This window comes from Xenopus laevis, chromosome 1S, assembly GCF_017654675.1.
Source record: "Xenopus laevis strain J_2021 chromosome 1S, Xenopus_laevis_v10.1, whole genome shotgun sequence".
Classification (NCBI taxonomy): domain Eukaryota; kingdom Metazoa; phylum Chordata; class Amphibia; order Anura; family Pipidae; genus Xenopus; species Xenopus laevis.
Window position 1 is genome coordinate 143,631,972 of NC_054372.1, and position 19,682 is coordinate 143,651,653.

Sequence of the window (19,682 nt, forward strand, 5' to 3'; positions counted from 1 at the left end):
GTTTGCTCAGCTATAAACCCTGCCCTCCCAGCTGTTCCAAGTTTGTGTATAAAGTCTTCACTCCTCAGAATGTCCCTAATGCTTAATTGCGAGAGGTTACGCTTTTTCCATGAAGAGCATTAGCACACTGTCAGCCACAAAGAGTGTATGAGGTGGGTGGCCTCATTATGTATGTTTCTGCTCTTTGGGAAAGTAACAGAAGTATAGAATGACGTTTGATGTTAACATCGGTGGTAATCCTTGTTGGTACTAATATATATATTTCCTTTTTGAGAAAACAAGCATTACACCCCATCAAATGAGAATCTTACCATAGCCAGCGACTGGTAGATTCCATGTGAATTGAAGGTGACAAGAAAGTGCCTGAGGTGATTGTCTGGACTGCAAAATAAAAGCTCATACAGACAGTTCTATTTTACAGCTGTCCATCTTTTGTATAGCCAGATTACTCTTCTATTCCAGCAAGAATTAGAGGATAAGCAGTATATGCAAATATTGTAAAATAAATGAACAGCTTTCTGTTCCTCTGTAACAGAAATAGGTGTCAAAGAACGCTGTGTGGCCTGGCATTATCTCAAGATATAGAATATAGATATATATTTATTAGGGATGCACCGAATCCGCTAATTTTGATTCGGCCGAACCTCCGAATCCTAATTTGCATATGCAAATTGGGGGTGGGTAAACATTTTTTACTTCCTTGTTTTGTGACAAAAAGTCACGTGATTTTCCTCCCCGTCCCTAATTTGCATATGCAAATTAGGATTTGGATTTGGTTTGGCTGGGCAGTAGGCTTCGGCCGAATCCAAATCCAGCTGAAAAAGGCCAAATCCTGGCCGAATCACAAACCGAATCCTGGATTCAGTCCATCACTAATCAGTCAACAACTTTTACCTGGTGAGTTTTTGAATTAGAGTTTTTTTATTGTTTGTATACTTAATAAATTAATTCTTTTTAGAGTTTTTAAGTAATATAGAAAAAACACCAATTCTTAGAGCTTCATGAAAAAAAAAAAAAAATTTGAATGTTCCCCCATGAGTTGGTTGCAATATAAATTGCACTAAAATGATACAACAAATTAACATCCCAGCCCTCTCTTATCCCCAAAACACACATTGCAATGAAAGCTATACAAATCTTATGGCCATAATGGCATATTGTGGCACAGTGTTAGGCCAAGATATTTAACAAGACTGATTCTGTTCAGGCACATATATGGGATTCATTATCCGAAAACCCATTTACTAGAAAGCCTCAAATTACGTGAAGGCCATCTCCTGAAGAGTAAAGAGATCTGGAAAGAATCAGAATAATTCAAAAGAAAAATTTTCTGGAAAGGTTAACTAACCATTTCTTTCTATATAAATTGCAGTTACACCCTTGTTAATCCGGACACCGTCATATTCCCCAGATGGCACAATCTTATATTTCATTTACCAGTCTAAGGGGGTTATGTAATAAAATGCAGTAAGTTTGCCCAGGAGCAGTAACCCATAGCAACAGGTAGCATTTTCTGGTCACCTGTTTAAAAACAAACATCTCATTGGTTACTATGAGTTACTGCTCCTGGGCAAACTTATTGACTTTTATTACATATAAGGTAAAGGCTGAACATGAGCAACACAGCATTGTTATCTTGACCTGTTTGCCTAGCCATAATGCTGAATGTGTTTTGGTTTAATTCAACTTTACCCATTCTAAACAAACACTTTGGGACAGTTGTATATATTTGGTATGAAATTAAAATGCACACCAAATAAGCACATACCTTACAATTAGTTTATATAATTAAACTTGTTAGACTTTGTTTCATGCCACATAATTCACTGCAAAAACATGGCTCATGGAAATTATGCCTATTAGCTCAGACCTGAATTAAAACAGCCGTCTGGGTTTGTTAGATCAGATTTGTATTCCTCTGTTTACACTGTCAGCTATGCTTCTATGCTCACTTACAATGCACTTTTAAATGAAGCAACAAAAAAAACTCTAAAACTATAATCATTGAATAAATAGGATACAATTGTTTTTCTGTCATAGAGAATATCGAAAATGCCCATCCTAAACACACTGGTCACAAATTTTTTGCCCTATGCAAGAAAACAGATTTGATACAAGGTGGCTTATAACATGTGAAGAATGTTACGTTCCAAGGTTTTAGAATTCTTACTGGGGCTTCCTTAGGGGTTTGAAACACGATTAGCAGATAAGGATGCCTAAAATCAGTGGGGGTGCCAACATTTTAGGCACCTCCCACTAAACTTTTTCCTCAGCTAGTGAATTCTTTTATAATATATAAATAAATTAATTGGTCTGGAGTTTTTCTTTCTCCCAGGTATTCCTTAAACAGTCTTGGTAGTGTGCACATGTGCTGTACATTGACTACATTGACAAGAATAGATTTTGAGGTTTCATGTAAGGAATACGTGGGATCTGAACAAATGACACCAATTTCAGTCTAATTCACTAAAGAATTCACTATGTTATGTAGGTTTTTAAACCTATATGCATACTCTGTGTAGAACTGCAAGTTTTTCTTAAAGGGATCCTGTCATCGGAAAACATGTTTTTTTCAAAACACATCAGTTAATAGTGCTACTCCAGCAGACTTCTGCACTGAAATCCATTTCTCAAAAGAGCAAACAGATTTTATTATATTCAATTTTGAAATCTGAAATGGGGCTAGACATTTTGTCAATTTCCCAGCTGCCCCTAGTCATGTGACTTGTACCTGCACTTTAGGAGAGAAATGCTTTCTGGCAGGCTGCTATTTTTCCTTCTCAATGTAACTGAATGTGTCTCAGTGAGACATGGGTTTTTACTATTGAGTGTTGTTCTTAGATCTACCAGGCAGCTGTTATCTTGTGTTAGGGAGCTGTTATCTGGTTACCTTCCCATTGTTCTTTTGTTTGGCTGCTAGGGGGGGAAAGGGAGGGGGTGATATCACTCCAAATTGCAGTAAAGCAGTAAAGAGTGATTGAAGTTTATCAGAGCGCAAGTCACATGACTTGGGGCAGCTGGGAAATTGACAATATGTCTAGCCCCATGGCAGATTTCAAAATTGAATATAAAAAAAAAAATCTGTTTGCTCTTTTGAGAAATGGATTTCAGTGCAGAATTCTACTGGAGCAGCACTATTAACTGATTCATTTTGAAAAAAAAAAAAAAAAATTCCCATGACAGAATCCCTTTAAACTTTCAAAATATAAAACCACTGGCAGCCAATGACAAGGTGAGCCAAATATGCAGTCATATGTCTAAAATGGTGTAAAATGTTGTGCATGTTGCTGGAGCTATTTTAAACAAGGGCGATGATTGCCACTTGAACAGGGAATATTTCTGAAACGTCAATAAAAAAAGGCCACCTCATCTCACTGATGCTGGTATATAACAGTGAGAGCATAAATGGCCTAAAGCAGTCACAATTGAAACTATCCAGCAGTGATAAACTACAACTCCCAGAATCCCCGGGAAAAATAGTTAACAATTGCTTTTAATAATTTTACATGTCTTTTCTAAAGTTTGTGAAACTGGAAAAATAGCTACCTTTACCTTGTAGTCACCTACTTTCAATCCACAAATTATTTACCAGTAGGTCCTTCCAGCAGACACAAGACCATGCATTCCAATTAGAAGAAAGGCGGTTACATGTAATTTTTGGAAAAGGGTTTATTACAATGAGAGCTGAGAAGTTGTGGAATTCTTTCCCTGAAATAGTTGTACTGTCAGATACACTTGATAGTTTCCAGAAGGATACCTTTTTAGTAAGTGAGGCTATACAGGGTTATTGAAAATAACTCAGTACCAAGTTGATCCCAGGACTGGCCCAATTGTCATCTTGGAGTCTAAGTATAATGTTAATTAATAAAGGTAACATGATTGGCAACATATACAGGAGACAAAGTCGCTGGTTTGCATAGCAAATAAAAGAGAATGACTAACTCGGAATAAAGGATATTTAAACAGAAATACAAATTTTATTTACACATTGCTGCTCGTTTCTGTAAAGAATGCAACCAAAACTGAAAACACTGTAAGGCTATTGGGACACTACTAAGCACCATTTTTAAATATATCTTTGTTCCATATTTTGAAAAGCAGAGAATGTGAATAGGCATTAGAAGAACACCCACTTGTATCTATTTCTGTAATCAGTGAGTCAGGGTTCAGATTTGTCCATGTGAGTCGGCCACTCTGCCAGCTGCTGAAATAGAGGCTGATAATGTACAGAAATGCTACAGTAGCCCCTCAAGGCTTATTTTGACTAAGGCTCGGGAATGCTGCATGTAAACATTAGACTCCTATATTACACTGTCACGACTTGCATTAACAGTAAGTGGACAAAAGCTGCCTTTTCACCGATATGTATTCAAAGGATACCGTTTTTTTTAAGCGGCCTCCTCACATTAATCATGTCAAGGAAATGTCTGGGGATGCGGACAAACTAAACACAAACAAACTAGGATACCAATGTCACATGTTAGAGCTGGGGACCCGGCACAATGTTCCTCTTCACCAGCAAACTGTGTGGAACAGGCAGAGGACACAATAATTGCATGTTATACAGGTATGGGACCTGTTCTCCAGAAAGCTCTGGACCTGGGGTTTTCCAGATAATGGATCTTTCAGTAATTAGAATATACATACCTTAAAGGGGACCTGTCACACTAAGAAATAATTCCAAATTCTTTAATATCATGTTAGCTGAGCAAAATAAACTTTACTTCCACTATATGTATTATTTAAATTTTGTTTCCTTCAGTCTTAGAATTACACTTACACAGCAAGCAGGCAGGAGCCATTTTGTGGACACTTATTAAGATAAATTTTGTATCACCCCAAAATCTTGTGTATGCACCAGAATGGGGAACGTAATGCCCATGCACAGTGCACATAATTATAGAGCCTGAGGAGGGAAGGGGCAATGTGAAGTGCAGTGATATGTAGGAAGTGTTGAATTGAAAGTGACTGCCCCACCTGTATGCTTCAGTCATAGAGGTGGGGCATATATTTGATTGACAGCTCAAATATTTAAATACCTTTATGACAGGTATGGATGTTTTAATAAAAAAAAATAATTTGTGTTTCATGTTAAATTTGCAAAGGACTTTCATTGTGCAGCTTTTTATGTGTAGGTGACAAGTTCACTTTATATCTACTAGAAAATCATGTAAACATTAAATAAACCCAAATAGGCTGGTTCTGCTTCCAATAAGGATTAACTATATCGTTTGGATCAAGTATGAGATACTGTTTTATTATAACAGAAAAAAAGGAAATTATTTTAAAAAATTTGGATTAAATGGAGTCTATCGGAGACCGTAATTCCGTAATTCAGAGCTTACTGGATAACGGGTTTCAGGATAATGGATCCTATATCTGTACCTGTACTGAATGCTGCTGCACAAAACTTTTAACAATAAAGGACCACTATGTTCTCATTTTTTGTTTTGACTTTGTAGTTGCCTAATGGAAATTTAAAGAGGTGCAGTTAGCATTATTTTCTTTTTTGACCAACTCATGTTATGTTAGCATACAAAAAGTATTCCTACTGCATGACAAACTGTTACTCCCAATTGCTTGGTAAACTATAATAATTCGAATTTGGCTGACCAATATTGTTTTGCAACAGCTAGAGAAATACAAGTTTGCTGCAGGCAGCTTTTATTAAAGATATTTGTCCTTAAAGGCCTACTGCGGTTTGCTTAGTTAGGTTAAGTAACATGTAACTATGTTACTATGTTACTTAACCTAACTAAGCAAACCGCAGTAGGCCTTTAAGGACAAATATCTTTAATAAAAGCTGCCTGCAGCAAACTTGTATTTCTCTAGCTGTTGCAAAACAATATTGGTCAGCCAAATTCGAATTATTATAGTTTACCAAGCAATTGGGAGCAACAGTTTGTCTGTGCCAGAATCCGACATCTTGCAGCTCTCCAGTCCTACCAAGACTACACTTTCTTTAATCGTCCTGCAGCCATGGACAACCCTACTCTAAAGCTAGGTTGACCTTCAAAATTAATTCTGCTCCTATGCTGTAAAGTATGAGACCAATGTTTAACATCTCCATAAATTTTAATTGTAAGAGTAAGAGCTACCATACTTTATTGTTTCACATTGAGTATTTTCTACTGAATTCCAAAGAGCAAGAGAAGATCTGTTATATTGAAAATGCTGTTAATAGTATCTGCCTAATTTAGTTGTCTGTTTTGGTATAGGAAACTAAATAAAAGCCAGAACTTGGAAAGAAAAGAAGAAGCATGCTATTTATTTGACAAATAGAATAGATTTCTTTCCACCCACTGGAACACAGCAAAATATCTGTAAGCCTTCCATGAGCTAGACAACTGATATGGATAAGGCAGTTTGTACTGCCCTCTAGAGGGTACAAAAAATAACACTGACTGTCTTTATAGACTTAATTACTGTGGAAGCATATATAATATACACAGGCCATGAATATCTAGTAAATTATATCATTATAAACAGTGCTTATTGAGGTCATCAGTTACAATTTGTGTTTAGTGATTTGTATTATATTACTCACTAAAACTGTGTGTGATAAAAAATATGTATCATGTTCCATGACCTTTATTTGCCATATATTCCTTCTGGTTGTCTATTTTAATTTAAACAGCAATTTTTAAATTTTATTGTGTAATGCTGTCTTGATAAAGGTCTTAGACACAGACTAAAACCAGGACTCGCTATTGTATGCAAGAAAACATTTATAAAGTCATAGGAGTGCACTTTGTTTCCAAATATGTATAATAGAGTTAAAATTGCAAAAAACAACAAACATTTGCAACAAATCCTTTGCCAATCTTTTTCACAGTTACTCCACTGGATCATCAAATCAAGATACAATTAAAGAGGAGAGCCACAGGCTATGGAAAAAACCCTACTGCAATATTGTTAATATTCAGGGCAATCACCAAAGTGTTACAACAAACAAGTCAAAATCACTTTGTTTGACTTAATTATAATTTTATTTTGCAGATAGCACCTTGTAGAAACCATTATAGCACTTTAAAACACACACGAAAAATCTGTTTATAGACTTTCTATGGTTCAAGACACACACAGATTAGTGTTTTAACACTTTGGTGATTGCCCTGAATATTAACAATATTGTACTAGGTTCTGTTATTTGTTTTATCCATAGCCTGTGGTGCTGATCTTTAATTGTATCTTGATTTGTTTCCAAATATGAAGGAAAGGATTAGAACAAATAAAGCCAGCCTGTGTGATGGTCATTATGTGCATGTGACGTAGGATCAAAGTTGATGCATCGCAAATCCTACGCGTCCCACATACACATAATGAGCAAGTTGCAGCACAATCATTCTCCATAAGTGCATGACCCAACATGGATGGCCCTGCACTGGGAGCTCCCTCATGGAGGCCAAAGTGCTTGCTAAAGACTTTTTGAAGTAATAGGTGCCCTTTAATTAACTAAAATAGTTTAAAAATTAAACCGATCTGACAAGATGAAGATATTGAATGTCTATGAATACTTTGGAGATATGTTAGTGACATCTACTGGCCATTTGGTGGTTTTTTTTAATGCTTAAAAAAGCTCCCAAGCAAATCAAATATTTCATTACTGCAGAGAAAGGTGGAACAACCCATTTGGAAGTTGTCTTTCTGTATAAAAGGGTGATGGGACATGTCCCTGGATCAGAACTGTATTAAGAACCTTAGTAAAATTAGGGATCTGTTATCCAGAATGTTTGGGACCTGGGGCTTTCCAGATAATGGATCTTTCTGTAATTTGGTTCTTCATACGTTAACTCTACTAGAAAATCATGTAAACCCAATAAGCTGGTTTTGCATCCAATAAGGATTTATTATATCTTAGTTTGGATTATGTACAATGTACTGTTTTATTACTACAGAGAAAAAGTAGTAAATATAAACCCACTAACCATGTACCAAAATGGCACTCATTGAAAGCTGGGTGTAGCTCTTCATTTTCTATAGTACCTACACCTGAGATAATTGGATATAGGGGTTGGTTTATATGGAAAACTCAGGGATTGGATCACTTGATGATTGATGTTGTGTTGTGATTGGTGAACATATGTTTAAATACTGGTGTTTAAGCTCTGTACATTCAGCCTATAACTAAGTGTTTATAACACGAAACGTGTAAGGCAGAGGACACAATAAATCTTTTTACTTGTCTTCAACTGTCTGATGAAAGATTTCCTTCATTTGATCGCCTGCTCCATATTAATTTTCAGTGAATACACTTACACTAGAATAGGCCTTGTACCTATATTAAAGTTCAGTCTTGTCACTGCTACATATTTCCTCTAAAATCAGACAATTATAAACCTGACATATATTCATTTAAATTAAATTGCAGATTGGATTAAGATGCCTGTAATCCATAACTGCAGTGTTCTTTCTTATCTGTAATTACAAAAATATAACCACTTAAATGATATTTTTCCATACAGTTGCTTGCTGCAAAGAATTAGGCTAGCCACAATTACATCAATAGATTTACAATCCACAAAGGCTGCAAAAGGATGATTGCCCTATTCATAATTTAAAAAACAAAGTTAGCTTATTTAAACATTTAGCCTTTGTCATACTATATGACACCACTACATCACTCACTTTTGCCTCTGGTCATTAAGCTCCAACCAGGCCAAAAATCCAGCCATACAGCAGATATTGTGTTAGTTCTCCAAAGGAGCTGAACTCACTGCCTCAAATTATGTCCAAAAGTGTGTTGGCAGGTGCTATTAGCTTTCAAATTATCCACATCTCACTAATGTATAAGTAGAAGCTGCTATTTCTCAAATCTTAATGCTTGTCTTTTTCACTGTCTTCATCAAGGTCATAGGTAGGCCTGGATTTATTCTTCAAATATAAAAAATTATAACATGCCATTTTACAAAACAACACTGCGGCCCTAGATGCAAGTGCAAAGGCACTAAGGAGCACAAAACTGTACCCTGTGCTCATTTACACTTACCACTTGCATTGAGAGACCTGCAACATTCTGCATCTTGCTCCAGAAAAATATGCAGTGCATAGTGCTGGTTAGGTGCAAGGCAGGCCTGTATGTAACACTTTCCATAAGCAAGTGGTAAGTACAAAGCTCTGCTACAGAAGGCTCCTGCTAAGCACGCTCACAAGGAGATTGGATAGGATATGCACACTTGTTGTCTCCAGCCCACTCCTCACAAATACAGCACTGCCAGATGCCAATATGGAGCACAAAGACTCATGGGGGTGCGGAGTGCATGCCTGTGTACAACCCATTCCCATTTCTTGCACTTTACACCATGACTTACACTTAGACCAACAAAGGTTAACACAATGACATCTGCACATTTTGTGCGGTTTTTCTTTTTGGTTATTGTCTGTTCGAAGACTTTATGTTTGAGTGTCCTGTTAATACAAAAAGCCCTATGTAAAGCATTTGAAATAAGCCACAAAATAAGCTTTGCAGAAGAAGGACCCCATAAGAGCACACTGGCGTCTCACATATTGCAGAAAATATTAAATTAGATTACGTACGTTTTTCCTGGAGATTCTTTAAGCCAGAACAGGTCATCACTTGTTATACCATATTCCAGAGCTCCAGGAACCTGTCAACACAGGATCCATATGTGACATTACTCATTAAACCTTTGTATATTTATTGAACATTAAAATGGAGTGGATTAACCTTCTAAATCTGCAGGTGTTACTTTCTTTTGTCAGACTTTATTTAAAATAACCTCAGCACACATGAACTATTACTCTTTTCCAAGATATCTGCTTCTGTGTCTAGACTTTTTGTTTATAATTGGTTCATTTCTTATTCCTTTTCACACGCCTATTATTAAGAATCTCATGCTGTTGCTTAACTCCCAGCATCCTCCAAAAACAAAGATCAGTAAGAATGCTGTGTTGTGTAATTCAATAAGATTTATGTTTAACCTAAAACTATCCAGAGGGCCAAAAATAAGGCACCTGCCTAGACCATTTGAAAAAGGTGGGGAGCAATTCTGAAAAGTTTTATTGAAATATATAGCACTGTGCTCTGTCATATAGTTCTGTGTATAACAGTATTAACGTAAGAAATAACTGGCTTATTGCATTACTTAAAGGAGTAAGAAAGGTTAAAAGTAAGTAAGCTTTATCAGAAAGGTCTATATAAATACACAGCAAATCCTCAAAGTAATGCTGCTCTGATTCCTCTGTCAAAAGAAACTCTGCATTTATTTCCTTCTATTGTGTATACATGGGCTTCTGTATCAGACTTTCTGGTTTCAGTATAAACCTCCAGGGCTAGGGCTTGAGCATGCTCAGTTTGCTCCTCTCTCCCTCCCACCTTAATGTAATCTGAACCCAGAGCTATGAGTGAGCAGGGAGAGATGTCACACCAATCGAATATGGCAGCTGCAATCCTAAAGAAACAGAGAGAGCTTCTAGAGCAGTTTACTCGGGTATGGTAAAGCATTCTGCAGAATAAATATAGTGTTATAGCTTGCACTATTGTGGCTAATCTATTGGCAATAAACTGCTTTGGTAGCTTTCCTTCTTTAAAACCCTCTTATACTGTATGCTTTGTTAGTTGTCTAGGTTTAAGGACTGCCATGTCTCAGTCTACATCAGACATTATATATTTGTCCTTTGTTCTGGGTTTTAAGATCTTTTTGCACATTTGTAACATCATTTTAACTAAAGCACATATTGAGCACCCTTTAATCTGTTATATTGCTATGACATGTGCAGGTATAGATGCAGGTCTGCAGGTCCCGGGTCTGCGGGTCTGATCTTATGTAATATTGTCTATATTTTACTCCTTTTAAAGTTTTACAAAACATGTTTCTGTCTCTGCCCACTTTTGATGATGTCACTTCCAGTTTGCAGCAACATCACTTCCTGTTTGATGGTGGTCGGCGGGTTGCAGATAAGGCAGTTGCAGGTCCGGGTAGTGGATCAAAGTGGGTAAATAAGCGGGTTGCGGTTCGGGTCGCGTCTTAGAAATTGGTTCAGTGCAGAACTCTACAGTGTGTGTCTTGTCACATGTATGTGGTGTTGGAGCAGCAGGTCAATGCTATATTTACATATGAGAGATGTTGGTGGGTTTTCATCTTGGAATCTGAACTGCAGACTCTAAGGGGAAACTTGTATAACTGAGGGCAACAGAAAACATGTGGGAGGAAAGGAGGCTCGCAGAGCATCTCCTGACAGGTGCCAGTATAATGGGGGGTGGAGAAGGGGCAGTGGAGGCTAATGATGGAGACAGGTTTGTGACAGTCAAGAGGGGAATTAGGGCTGGTTCACAGCTAGTCCAAAGCCAAATTCACCATTTTGGCTGAACATGTTGGGAAGGACAGCTCAGAACTGGCATGTATGGAACAGCTGACAGCAGTCAAATCACCCTGGGAGGATGCAGCTTTTATATGGGCAGTGGGGGAGTGGTAGGGAGGATAGGCAGGTTTTAGTTATAGGGGATTCTATTAATAGAAGGGTGGATAGGGCAATCTGCCTTGGTGACCCTACATGCCAAATATGCTGCTTGCTGTTAGGATTTCGCATATGGTAGAATGAGTGGACAGATTACTGGACGGAGCTGGGGAAGACTCGGTGGTCTTGGTACACACAGGTACAAATGACAAAATTAGAGGAAGGGGTAAAATCCTCCTTTAAAAACCTTGGTGAAAAGTTGAGGACGAGGACTTCCAAAGTAATTTTCTCAGAGATATTACCTGTGCCACAAGCAACGTTAAGAAGACAACAGGAGCTTTGAAAGATCAATAAGTGGCTGAGAGATTGATGCAGCTGCTTTGAGAGAAGATGACTAGAGGGTGGGATATTTTAAACTAGTAAACTAGGCATGTGGGGGGAAGGTGTACTAGGGGGTTCTGTGGAAGACAGGTTAGATGAAGTAGTGGGCAAATTAAGGGAAAATGGGGAGAAGAGATTTGGTTGGGGGGGTACTGTTAAGGACAGGGAGAACTACATGTCTTATTTACAAAATTCTCACATGGGCACCAGAATAAAATGTATGTTTTCAAATACAAGGTGTCTGACTGGTAAAATGGGAGAGCTGGAAGTGCTGGCACTGGAGGGGAAATATGACATGATTGCTGTTGCTGAAACATGGCTGAATAAGTCTCATGACTGGACAGTTAATATGAGCGGTTATACTTTTTTTTGGAGGGACAGAAGCAATAGAAAAAGGGATTACTATCTCAGTCTGGCAATTATAGGCCAGTAAGTTTGACATCCATGGTGGGCAAATGATTTTAAAGCTTGTTAAGGGAATACATTCAAAATGTTGTCCCGTTGAATAGCATTATGAGCAGCAATCAGCGTGACATTATGAAGGATAGGTGATGTAAGACAAATTTGATTGTTTTTTATGATGAGGTAAGTAAGATGATGGACAGAGGGGGAGCAGTAGATGTGACCTATTTGGATTTTGCCAAAGTGTTTGATACAGTGCCCCACAAATGACTAAACCTTCCAAACTAAGGGCTGTTGGGCTTAATGAAGTTGTTTGCACATGGATAGGGAACTGGCTTCAGGATCAGGTACAGAGGGTGGTTGTTTATGGGACATTCTCTACTTGGAGTAAAGTTCTTAGTGGGGTCCATCAGGGCTCTGTACTTTTATTTAACTTGTTCATTAAAGTCTTAGGGAATGGTATTGTAAGTAATCTATGAGTGTTTGCAGATGACACAAAACTAGGCAGCCCAATAAATTCCATCCAGAATGTGGGATCCTTGAAGCAGGATCTTAACAAACTGGCAATCTGGGCAGCTAAGTGGCAGGTGAGATTCAATGTCAAATGTCAATAAATGTAAAGTCATGCACCTGGGATGTAAAAATATAAAAGCAAAGGGCAAATAAGGTTTTAAAAGGGTAGAGATTCAAAGGAGGAGATGGTCATTCTTCCATTGTACAGAGCGCTGGCCCCATCTAGAACACACCATACAGTTTTGGTCTCCAGTGCTCAAACACTGGACATATTGAATTAGAGAGGGTGCAGAGAAAAGCAACTACAGTCATATGAAAAAGTTTGGAAACCCCAATTAGCCTGCATAATAATTTATTACACTTTCAACAAAAAAGATAACAGTGATATGTCTTTAATTTCCTAGGAAAATGGGGGTGTTTTCTAAACAAAGATTTTTAGTGAAGTATTATTCAGTTGTATCAAAATAAATCAAATGTGAAAAACTGGCTGTGCAAAAATTTGGGCACCCTTGTGATTTTGATGATTTGAATGCATGTAACTGCTCAGTACTGATTACTGGCAACACAAAATTGGTTGGATTAACTCATTTGAACTTCATAGGCAGGTGTGTCCAATCATGAGAAAAAGGTATTTAAGGTGGCCAATTGCAAGTTGCGCTTCTGTTGTACTCTCCTCTGAAGAGTGACAGCATAGGATCCTCAAAGCAACTCTCAAAAGATCTGAAAACAAAGATTGTTCCGTATCATGGTTTAGGGGAACGCTACAAAAAGCTATCTCAGAGTTTTAAACTGTCAGTTTCAACTGTAAGGAATGTAATCAGGAAATGGAAGGCCACAGGCACAGTTGCTCTTAAACCCAGGTCTGGCAGGCCAAGAAAAATACAGGAGCGCCATATGCAGAGGATTGTGAGGATGGTTACAGACAACCCAAAGATCACCTCCAAAGACCTGCTTGCTGCAGATGGGGTATTTGTACATCGTTCTACAATTCAGCGCAATTTGCACAAAGAACTTCTGTATGGCAGGGTGATAAGAAAGAAGCCCTTTCTGCACTCAAACCACAAACAGAGTCACTTATTGTATGCAAAGGTTCATTTAGACAAGCCACAGTCATTTTTGAACAAAGTGCTTTGGACTGATGAGACAAAAATTTAGTTATTTGGTCATAACAAAAAGCGCTTTGCATGGCGTAAGAAGAACACCGCATTCCAAGAAAAACACCTGCTATCTACTGTCACATTTGGTGGAGGTTCCATCATGCTGTGGGGCTGTGTGACTAGTTCAGGGACTGGGGCCCTTGTTAAAGTCGAGGGTGGGATGAATTCAACCCAATATCAACAAATTCTTCAGGATAATGGTGAAGCATCAGTCACAAAGTTGAAGTTATGCAGGGGTTGGCTATTCCAACAAGACAATGACCCTAAACACACTTAGAAATCTACAAAGGCATTTATGCAGAGGGAGAACTAAAATATTCTTGAATGGCCGTCACAGTCCCCTGACTTGAATATCATTGAAAATTTATGGGATGATTTGAAGCAGACTGTCCATGCTCGGCAGCCATCACATTTAACTGAACTGGAGAGATTTTGTATGGACGAATGGTCAAAAATACCATCATCCAGAAACTCATTAAAGGCTATAGGAGTCGTCTAGAGGCGGTTACATTTACAAAAGGAGGCTCAACTTAGTATTGATTTAAGATCTGTTGGGGTGGCCAAATTTATGCACCTTTCTAATTTCGTTATGATGCATATTGCATTGTTTCTGTTAATCCAATAAACTTTGTGCCACTGCTGAAATACTACTGTTTCCATAAGCCATGTTATGCTACTTTGAAAGCTCAGCCAATAATAAAACAAAACTCCACAAAGAATTAAGAGGGGTTCCCAAACTTTTTCATATGACTAAGTTGATAAAAGGTATGGACAATCTCAGCTATGAGGATAGACTGGCCAAGTTGGGGTTGTTCACACTGGAGAAGTGGTATTTGAGGGGTGATATGTTAACTGTGTGTAAATATATAAGGGGATCGTATAATAATCTATCCGATGCTTTACCAGCAGGTCCTTCCATCTGACACATGGGCACCCTTTCCAATTAGAAGAAATGAGGTTCTGGCTAAATATTCGGAAGGGTTTGGTTTTTTTTTTTTTTTTACAGTGAAAGCCATGAAGATTCTCTCCCTGAATCGTGATGATGGAGACATTAGATTAGGCAGGTTATATATAGACCTAAAAGGTTGAACTTGATGGACATGTGTCTTTTTTCAACCTAATTTACTATGTTATATTAAGTATAAAATTGGAGGACCCATGGCATTCATATTTATAAAGGTTTAACTTTGAACCTAATGATTTGTGGGGACAAGCTGCTGTAAAATACAAACGTTGAGTCAATTTTCAGATTTTTGTTTATAAAACCACTAACTTAAAGGAGAAGGAAAGTCTGAAAACAACATTATCTGAGATCTGCCTGTGCTCACTGCCTGGCAGGTCCTTGTGAGTGCTAATGCCCCCAGATGCAGAGAAACCCCTCCAATTGCCAAAGAACGTATTAGATACGTTCTTGGCAGTTGGAGCATATGCCTGCCTGCACCTATACAATACATGCTTGGCAGGCAAAGCAGCAGCTACATGTGTCTCGGTGTCCATGCTGTGTTTAAGTGCTGCGTGTTACCTGCCAGCAGCTTTGATGATGCGGCAGAGTCAAGTCAAGGAGAAAAAAATAATTTGCAAATGTGTAGGAGCTGCGGTGGAAGTGACGTCAGCACTTATAAAATGGCGCCTGCAAACTCAGTAAGATTCAGGGAACTTGCTGGGCGCATTACTTCCTTATGGATGCGAATTGAGGAGTATAAATATAGCAGTTCAGGAGGTGCATGTGTGGTAAAGATTTTAATGACATTACCATTTCAAGCCTTTCCTTCTCCTTTAAGAACTGGATTGCAGTTGGGTAGTTTAAGAAAAATCTGATTCTCTATTAAAAAAGGTGTTTCAATGATATAGGTGCTGTTTATGGGGTTTGCCACACATAAAATACAGTTTGTTTTTTTTGTTTTTTGCAGGGGCCAAACCATCTGCCATGAAAATTCATAAGCACTATTTAGATACATGCCACATATTCAGGTAGAAGACTGTTTGGAAACCCCTTGCATTCAAATATTGGTATATATTTGTATTTAGTGATATATCAGAGATAAAATGTTGTGCAAGCCAAGCTTTGAGGCAATTTTTGGAAATTATACAACTGCAACTTTGGCAAAGTTTTACAGTTTAGAAGCTGGGAGAAGAAATAAACATTTAGTATTCATCAGAATGTGTACTTTCCAAAAAGATATTAGTTTTATATAATGCAGATGCCAAACATATGAAATAGTGGATAACTGGCCTGTGAAGTGGAAAAATCTTACATCGCTAAAGAAGAACAATTAAAGTGATATTAACACATCTAATAGCAACACTGGATGTCTAACATAATCTACTCCTAGATTATACAGTCAGGGTTTTCTAATAATGTTCCAAAATGTACCACATTTCTAACACAGAAGTGTTCTACCTACATACGGTATAGTGTATAGATACATATAGTTTATCACTGGATGGATGTAATGGATGTAATTTTTTAAAATAGGGGAATTCATTTTGAAATGTCTGTATAGGGTTAATTCCTTTTATTTCAAACCTTGGGCCTGAAGCTATACTAGCAGAGTACTATAATCCAAATGTCTGGAATAGTGATGAGCGAAATTTTTTGCAGAGCTTCGTGACAAAAACGACGCCAATGGATGAAAAAAAAGACTCCAATGGATGAAAAAAAATTGTTGCTTGGCAAAAAAAAAAAAGTGCAGCATCGCGTGGCAAAAAAATTTGACACCCATAGACTTCAATGCATTTTCGCAAATCTTTGCAGTTTCACCAATGTTTGGCAAAGCAAAAGGATCAGATTCACTTGTCACTAGTGAGAAACTGCTAAGAAACACTTCCAATTATATAATACATATATTGCTGGTTTATGACCAACTGGGGCAATTGTTATCGGTACCATCTGGCAATAACCATTATTAGGTGCTTCAAGCAATGCAATTCCCATTGACTAGAACAGCTAAACTACAAAAGTGACTTGTATTTTATCAAAGATAGATTAAATTGTTTTTTTTTTTTTAGGAAACTAACACTGGTTACAACATTTAGTGAAAATAGTCCCCTAATGTAACAATTATATTTACTTTAGACTGCAGCAGTAGGGCAACTTATGTTGCTTAGCCCTAATGTAAAATAATGTTCTATAAATGTAAGCAAATGGTCTCCATAATATTCTTTCAGGTGCCTGTGCCAATCTTACTAATACATGTCCACTTGTATTTTTTGTGACTATTATAACTATTTAAAACAAATATTATGTAGGGGACTGAAAAATGTATTCCCCATTTATATTGCATTCCCCTAAATATTGGGCACTTAAGGGCCCCATAGTTATACAGTAGCTAGACTCCATTTTCCGCATCAAAGCCTTATCCCGGGTTTAGACACTAGGTGGCATTGTGTGACAATATATAAAATGATCACACATGTTCAGGGTCCATTTGGTTAATCCCCTTACCTGCATGAAGTGGAACCTACACAGGTATGGTCTATTACGTAGACCCCCTCCCTCCTCCCCCCAGGCTAACTGCCCACCCCCCCCCCCCGGGCAAATGCCCCATACTTTATACTTACCCCTTGTCGTAGTTTCTGGCAGCAGACTTCACAATATCCATCTTCCAGGTCCTCGTAAGCGGACTAGGAGATCGGTATGTCGGCAGATGCGCAGTTTGAGCAATTTGCCGGTATTTTGACAACTGAGCATGCGCCGAAATTGACAGAGATTGACGATCTCCCTGTGAGCTTACCGAGGAACCGGAAGATGGATGCCGTTAAGTCCGCTGCCAGAATCTGCAACGAGGGGTAAGTATAAAGTATGGGGCATTTCCCTGGGGGGGGGGGGGAGTTAGCCTGGGGGGAGGAGGGAGGGGGTCTACATGGGGTGGGGTGCTGGGTTTTTTTCTACAGGGTTTCCTTCTCCTTTAAGGATAGGCTAGCTCACTTTCATAGAACACTCTAGGAGTGATAGATAGTCAGACAACTGAGGCTCCACCGAGGAGTGTGAGTGGGATTATGATCCCGGGACCAATTGCCCAGAATAGGGACTAAGCGTTAGCTCCGGTTAGGGAAAAAGCTGAAAGCTGGGTGTACCTTCATAAACACTGTTTATGCTATCATTCCTGCATAGCATGAATGATAGCATGACTTTTTTTCTGAAGCTTACAGATGTAAAGCCCAACTGCATTAAGTAGCAGCCACTGGGCCAATCAGCAGACAGATTACTTACATGTGTAGGATACTTTGGTCGTCCTCCTGTAGCAATGACAATGTTCTGTGCGGTCACTAATGTCTGTCAAATAGGAGAAATAACATTGGCAGTTACAAAATTATTTATGTTCAAAGTTACATTAAACTCAAGTATATAGATGTGTAAGCCACTAGACCCCACCTCTTAAGGCCCATGAGAATCTTTTTCCTTTTCCTCTCTAAGTTTGTATAACTTGTAATGTTGTTTGTGTTTATTATGAAACTCAAAAAATAAAATCTTTTACAAAAAAGTTACAATTAAGTTTAATATATATGATTTTTTTTCTCATTAAAAAATTAAGATAGAACATTGGTCCCTTAAAACTTTACTACATTTCATAATAATGTGTGTTCTCTGTCTAAACAATTAAGATTAAGGTTGGTTGGGGGTTATGCCTGGTGTCTTCTCTTTAGCCTTAGCACTTGAAGACAATATGAGGATCCGGAAGATGGCGACCGGGAACTCCGCTGTGCTTCTCTTAAGGGTGAGAATTTTCTAAAGGATTTTTTTTTTCACACTAAAGCACATCATGGGGAGGGAGAGGAGGGCAATGTCTGGAAGCTCAAGGAGGCTTATGGTGGGGGGGTTAGTTCTTCTATAAGCAGTGTTTTCTCCAATGTAGGTTTCAAATTCTACTGCATGTCACTAGAGGGAAGCATGTAACTAATGCTCAAGAATGACCACAGAATTAAAGTCATGTTTCCACTACTCAGGAATTCAGTACAATGCCATTGAGCAATACTTCACTAATAAACACTTAGAGATTACTAAACATTAGCTCTTTTTTTAACACATGGAACTCAAAGTACAACAACATTTAAAAAAAACAGTTCAGTGTAAAACAATAGGAGAGAGATAGAGATAGAGATAGAGATAGAGAAAGCACGTAGTACCGGCACTCCCAGGGTTTGCATAAAAAACTCAAATGTTCGATATGTTGAAATAAATGAAAAAAGGTTTATTAAATCCGACGTTTCGGTTCCTCACAGGAACCTTTCTCAAGGACAACTTTGTCCTTGAGAAAGGTTCCTGTGAGGAACCGAAACGTCGGATTTAATAAACCTTTTTTCATTTATTTCAACATATCGAACATTTGAGTTTTTTATGCAAACCCTGGGAGTGCCGGTACTACGTGCTTTCTCTATTTATTCTCTAACCAGAGCACCCAGGTATTTTTTGTGCACTTTAAGGTGTGCAGCTTGCACCCACCTTTCTATATATATATATATATATATATATATATATATATATATATATATATATATATATATATATATATATATATATATATATATATATATATATATATATATATATATATATATATATATAGACAAATACATTTTATAAAATGTATAATTAAACCATAGAATTCTTAATGAATCAGATGAAAATTGAGCATAGGACTGGCCAGATATGGGATGACTTTGACGTAGTTGGCCAGCTTAAATATATTGCAATATATGGACAAACAATCCCTGTTTTGTTTAAAGGGTAAGGCATTTTTCAGTAGCAGTATGCACAATATGTCTCTGTCTTAAATATATTGATAATGGGTTGAGTGCAGAGGAATCTTG

At 37.8% G+C, this 19,682-nt stretch overlaps 1 protein-coding gene across 3 annotated transcripts in view; it reads right to left on the reverse strand.

Moving 5' to 3' along the window:
• Window positions 1–19,682, reverse strand: part of txnrd2.S (thioredoxin reductase 2 S homeolog) — a 76,464-nt gene that overhangs the window by 42,266 nt on the left and 14,516 nt on the right. For all 3 annotated transcript variants that reach the window (XM_041580309.1, XM_041580311.1, XM_041580310.1), the window contains exons 7-8: window positions 18,085–18,147; window positions 9,538–9,608 (exon numbers count right to left, since the gene is read on the reverse strand). In XM_041580309.1, coding sequence (XP_041436243.1) covers window positions 9,538–9,608; window positions 18,085–18,147 — 134 coding nt within the window. The remainder of the gene's footprint in view (window positions 1–9,537; window positions 9,609–18,084; window positions 18,148–19,682) is intronic.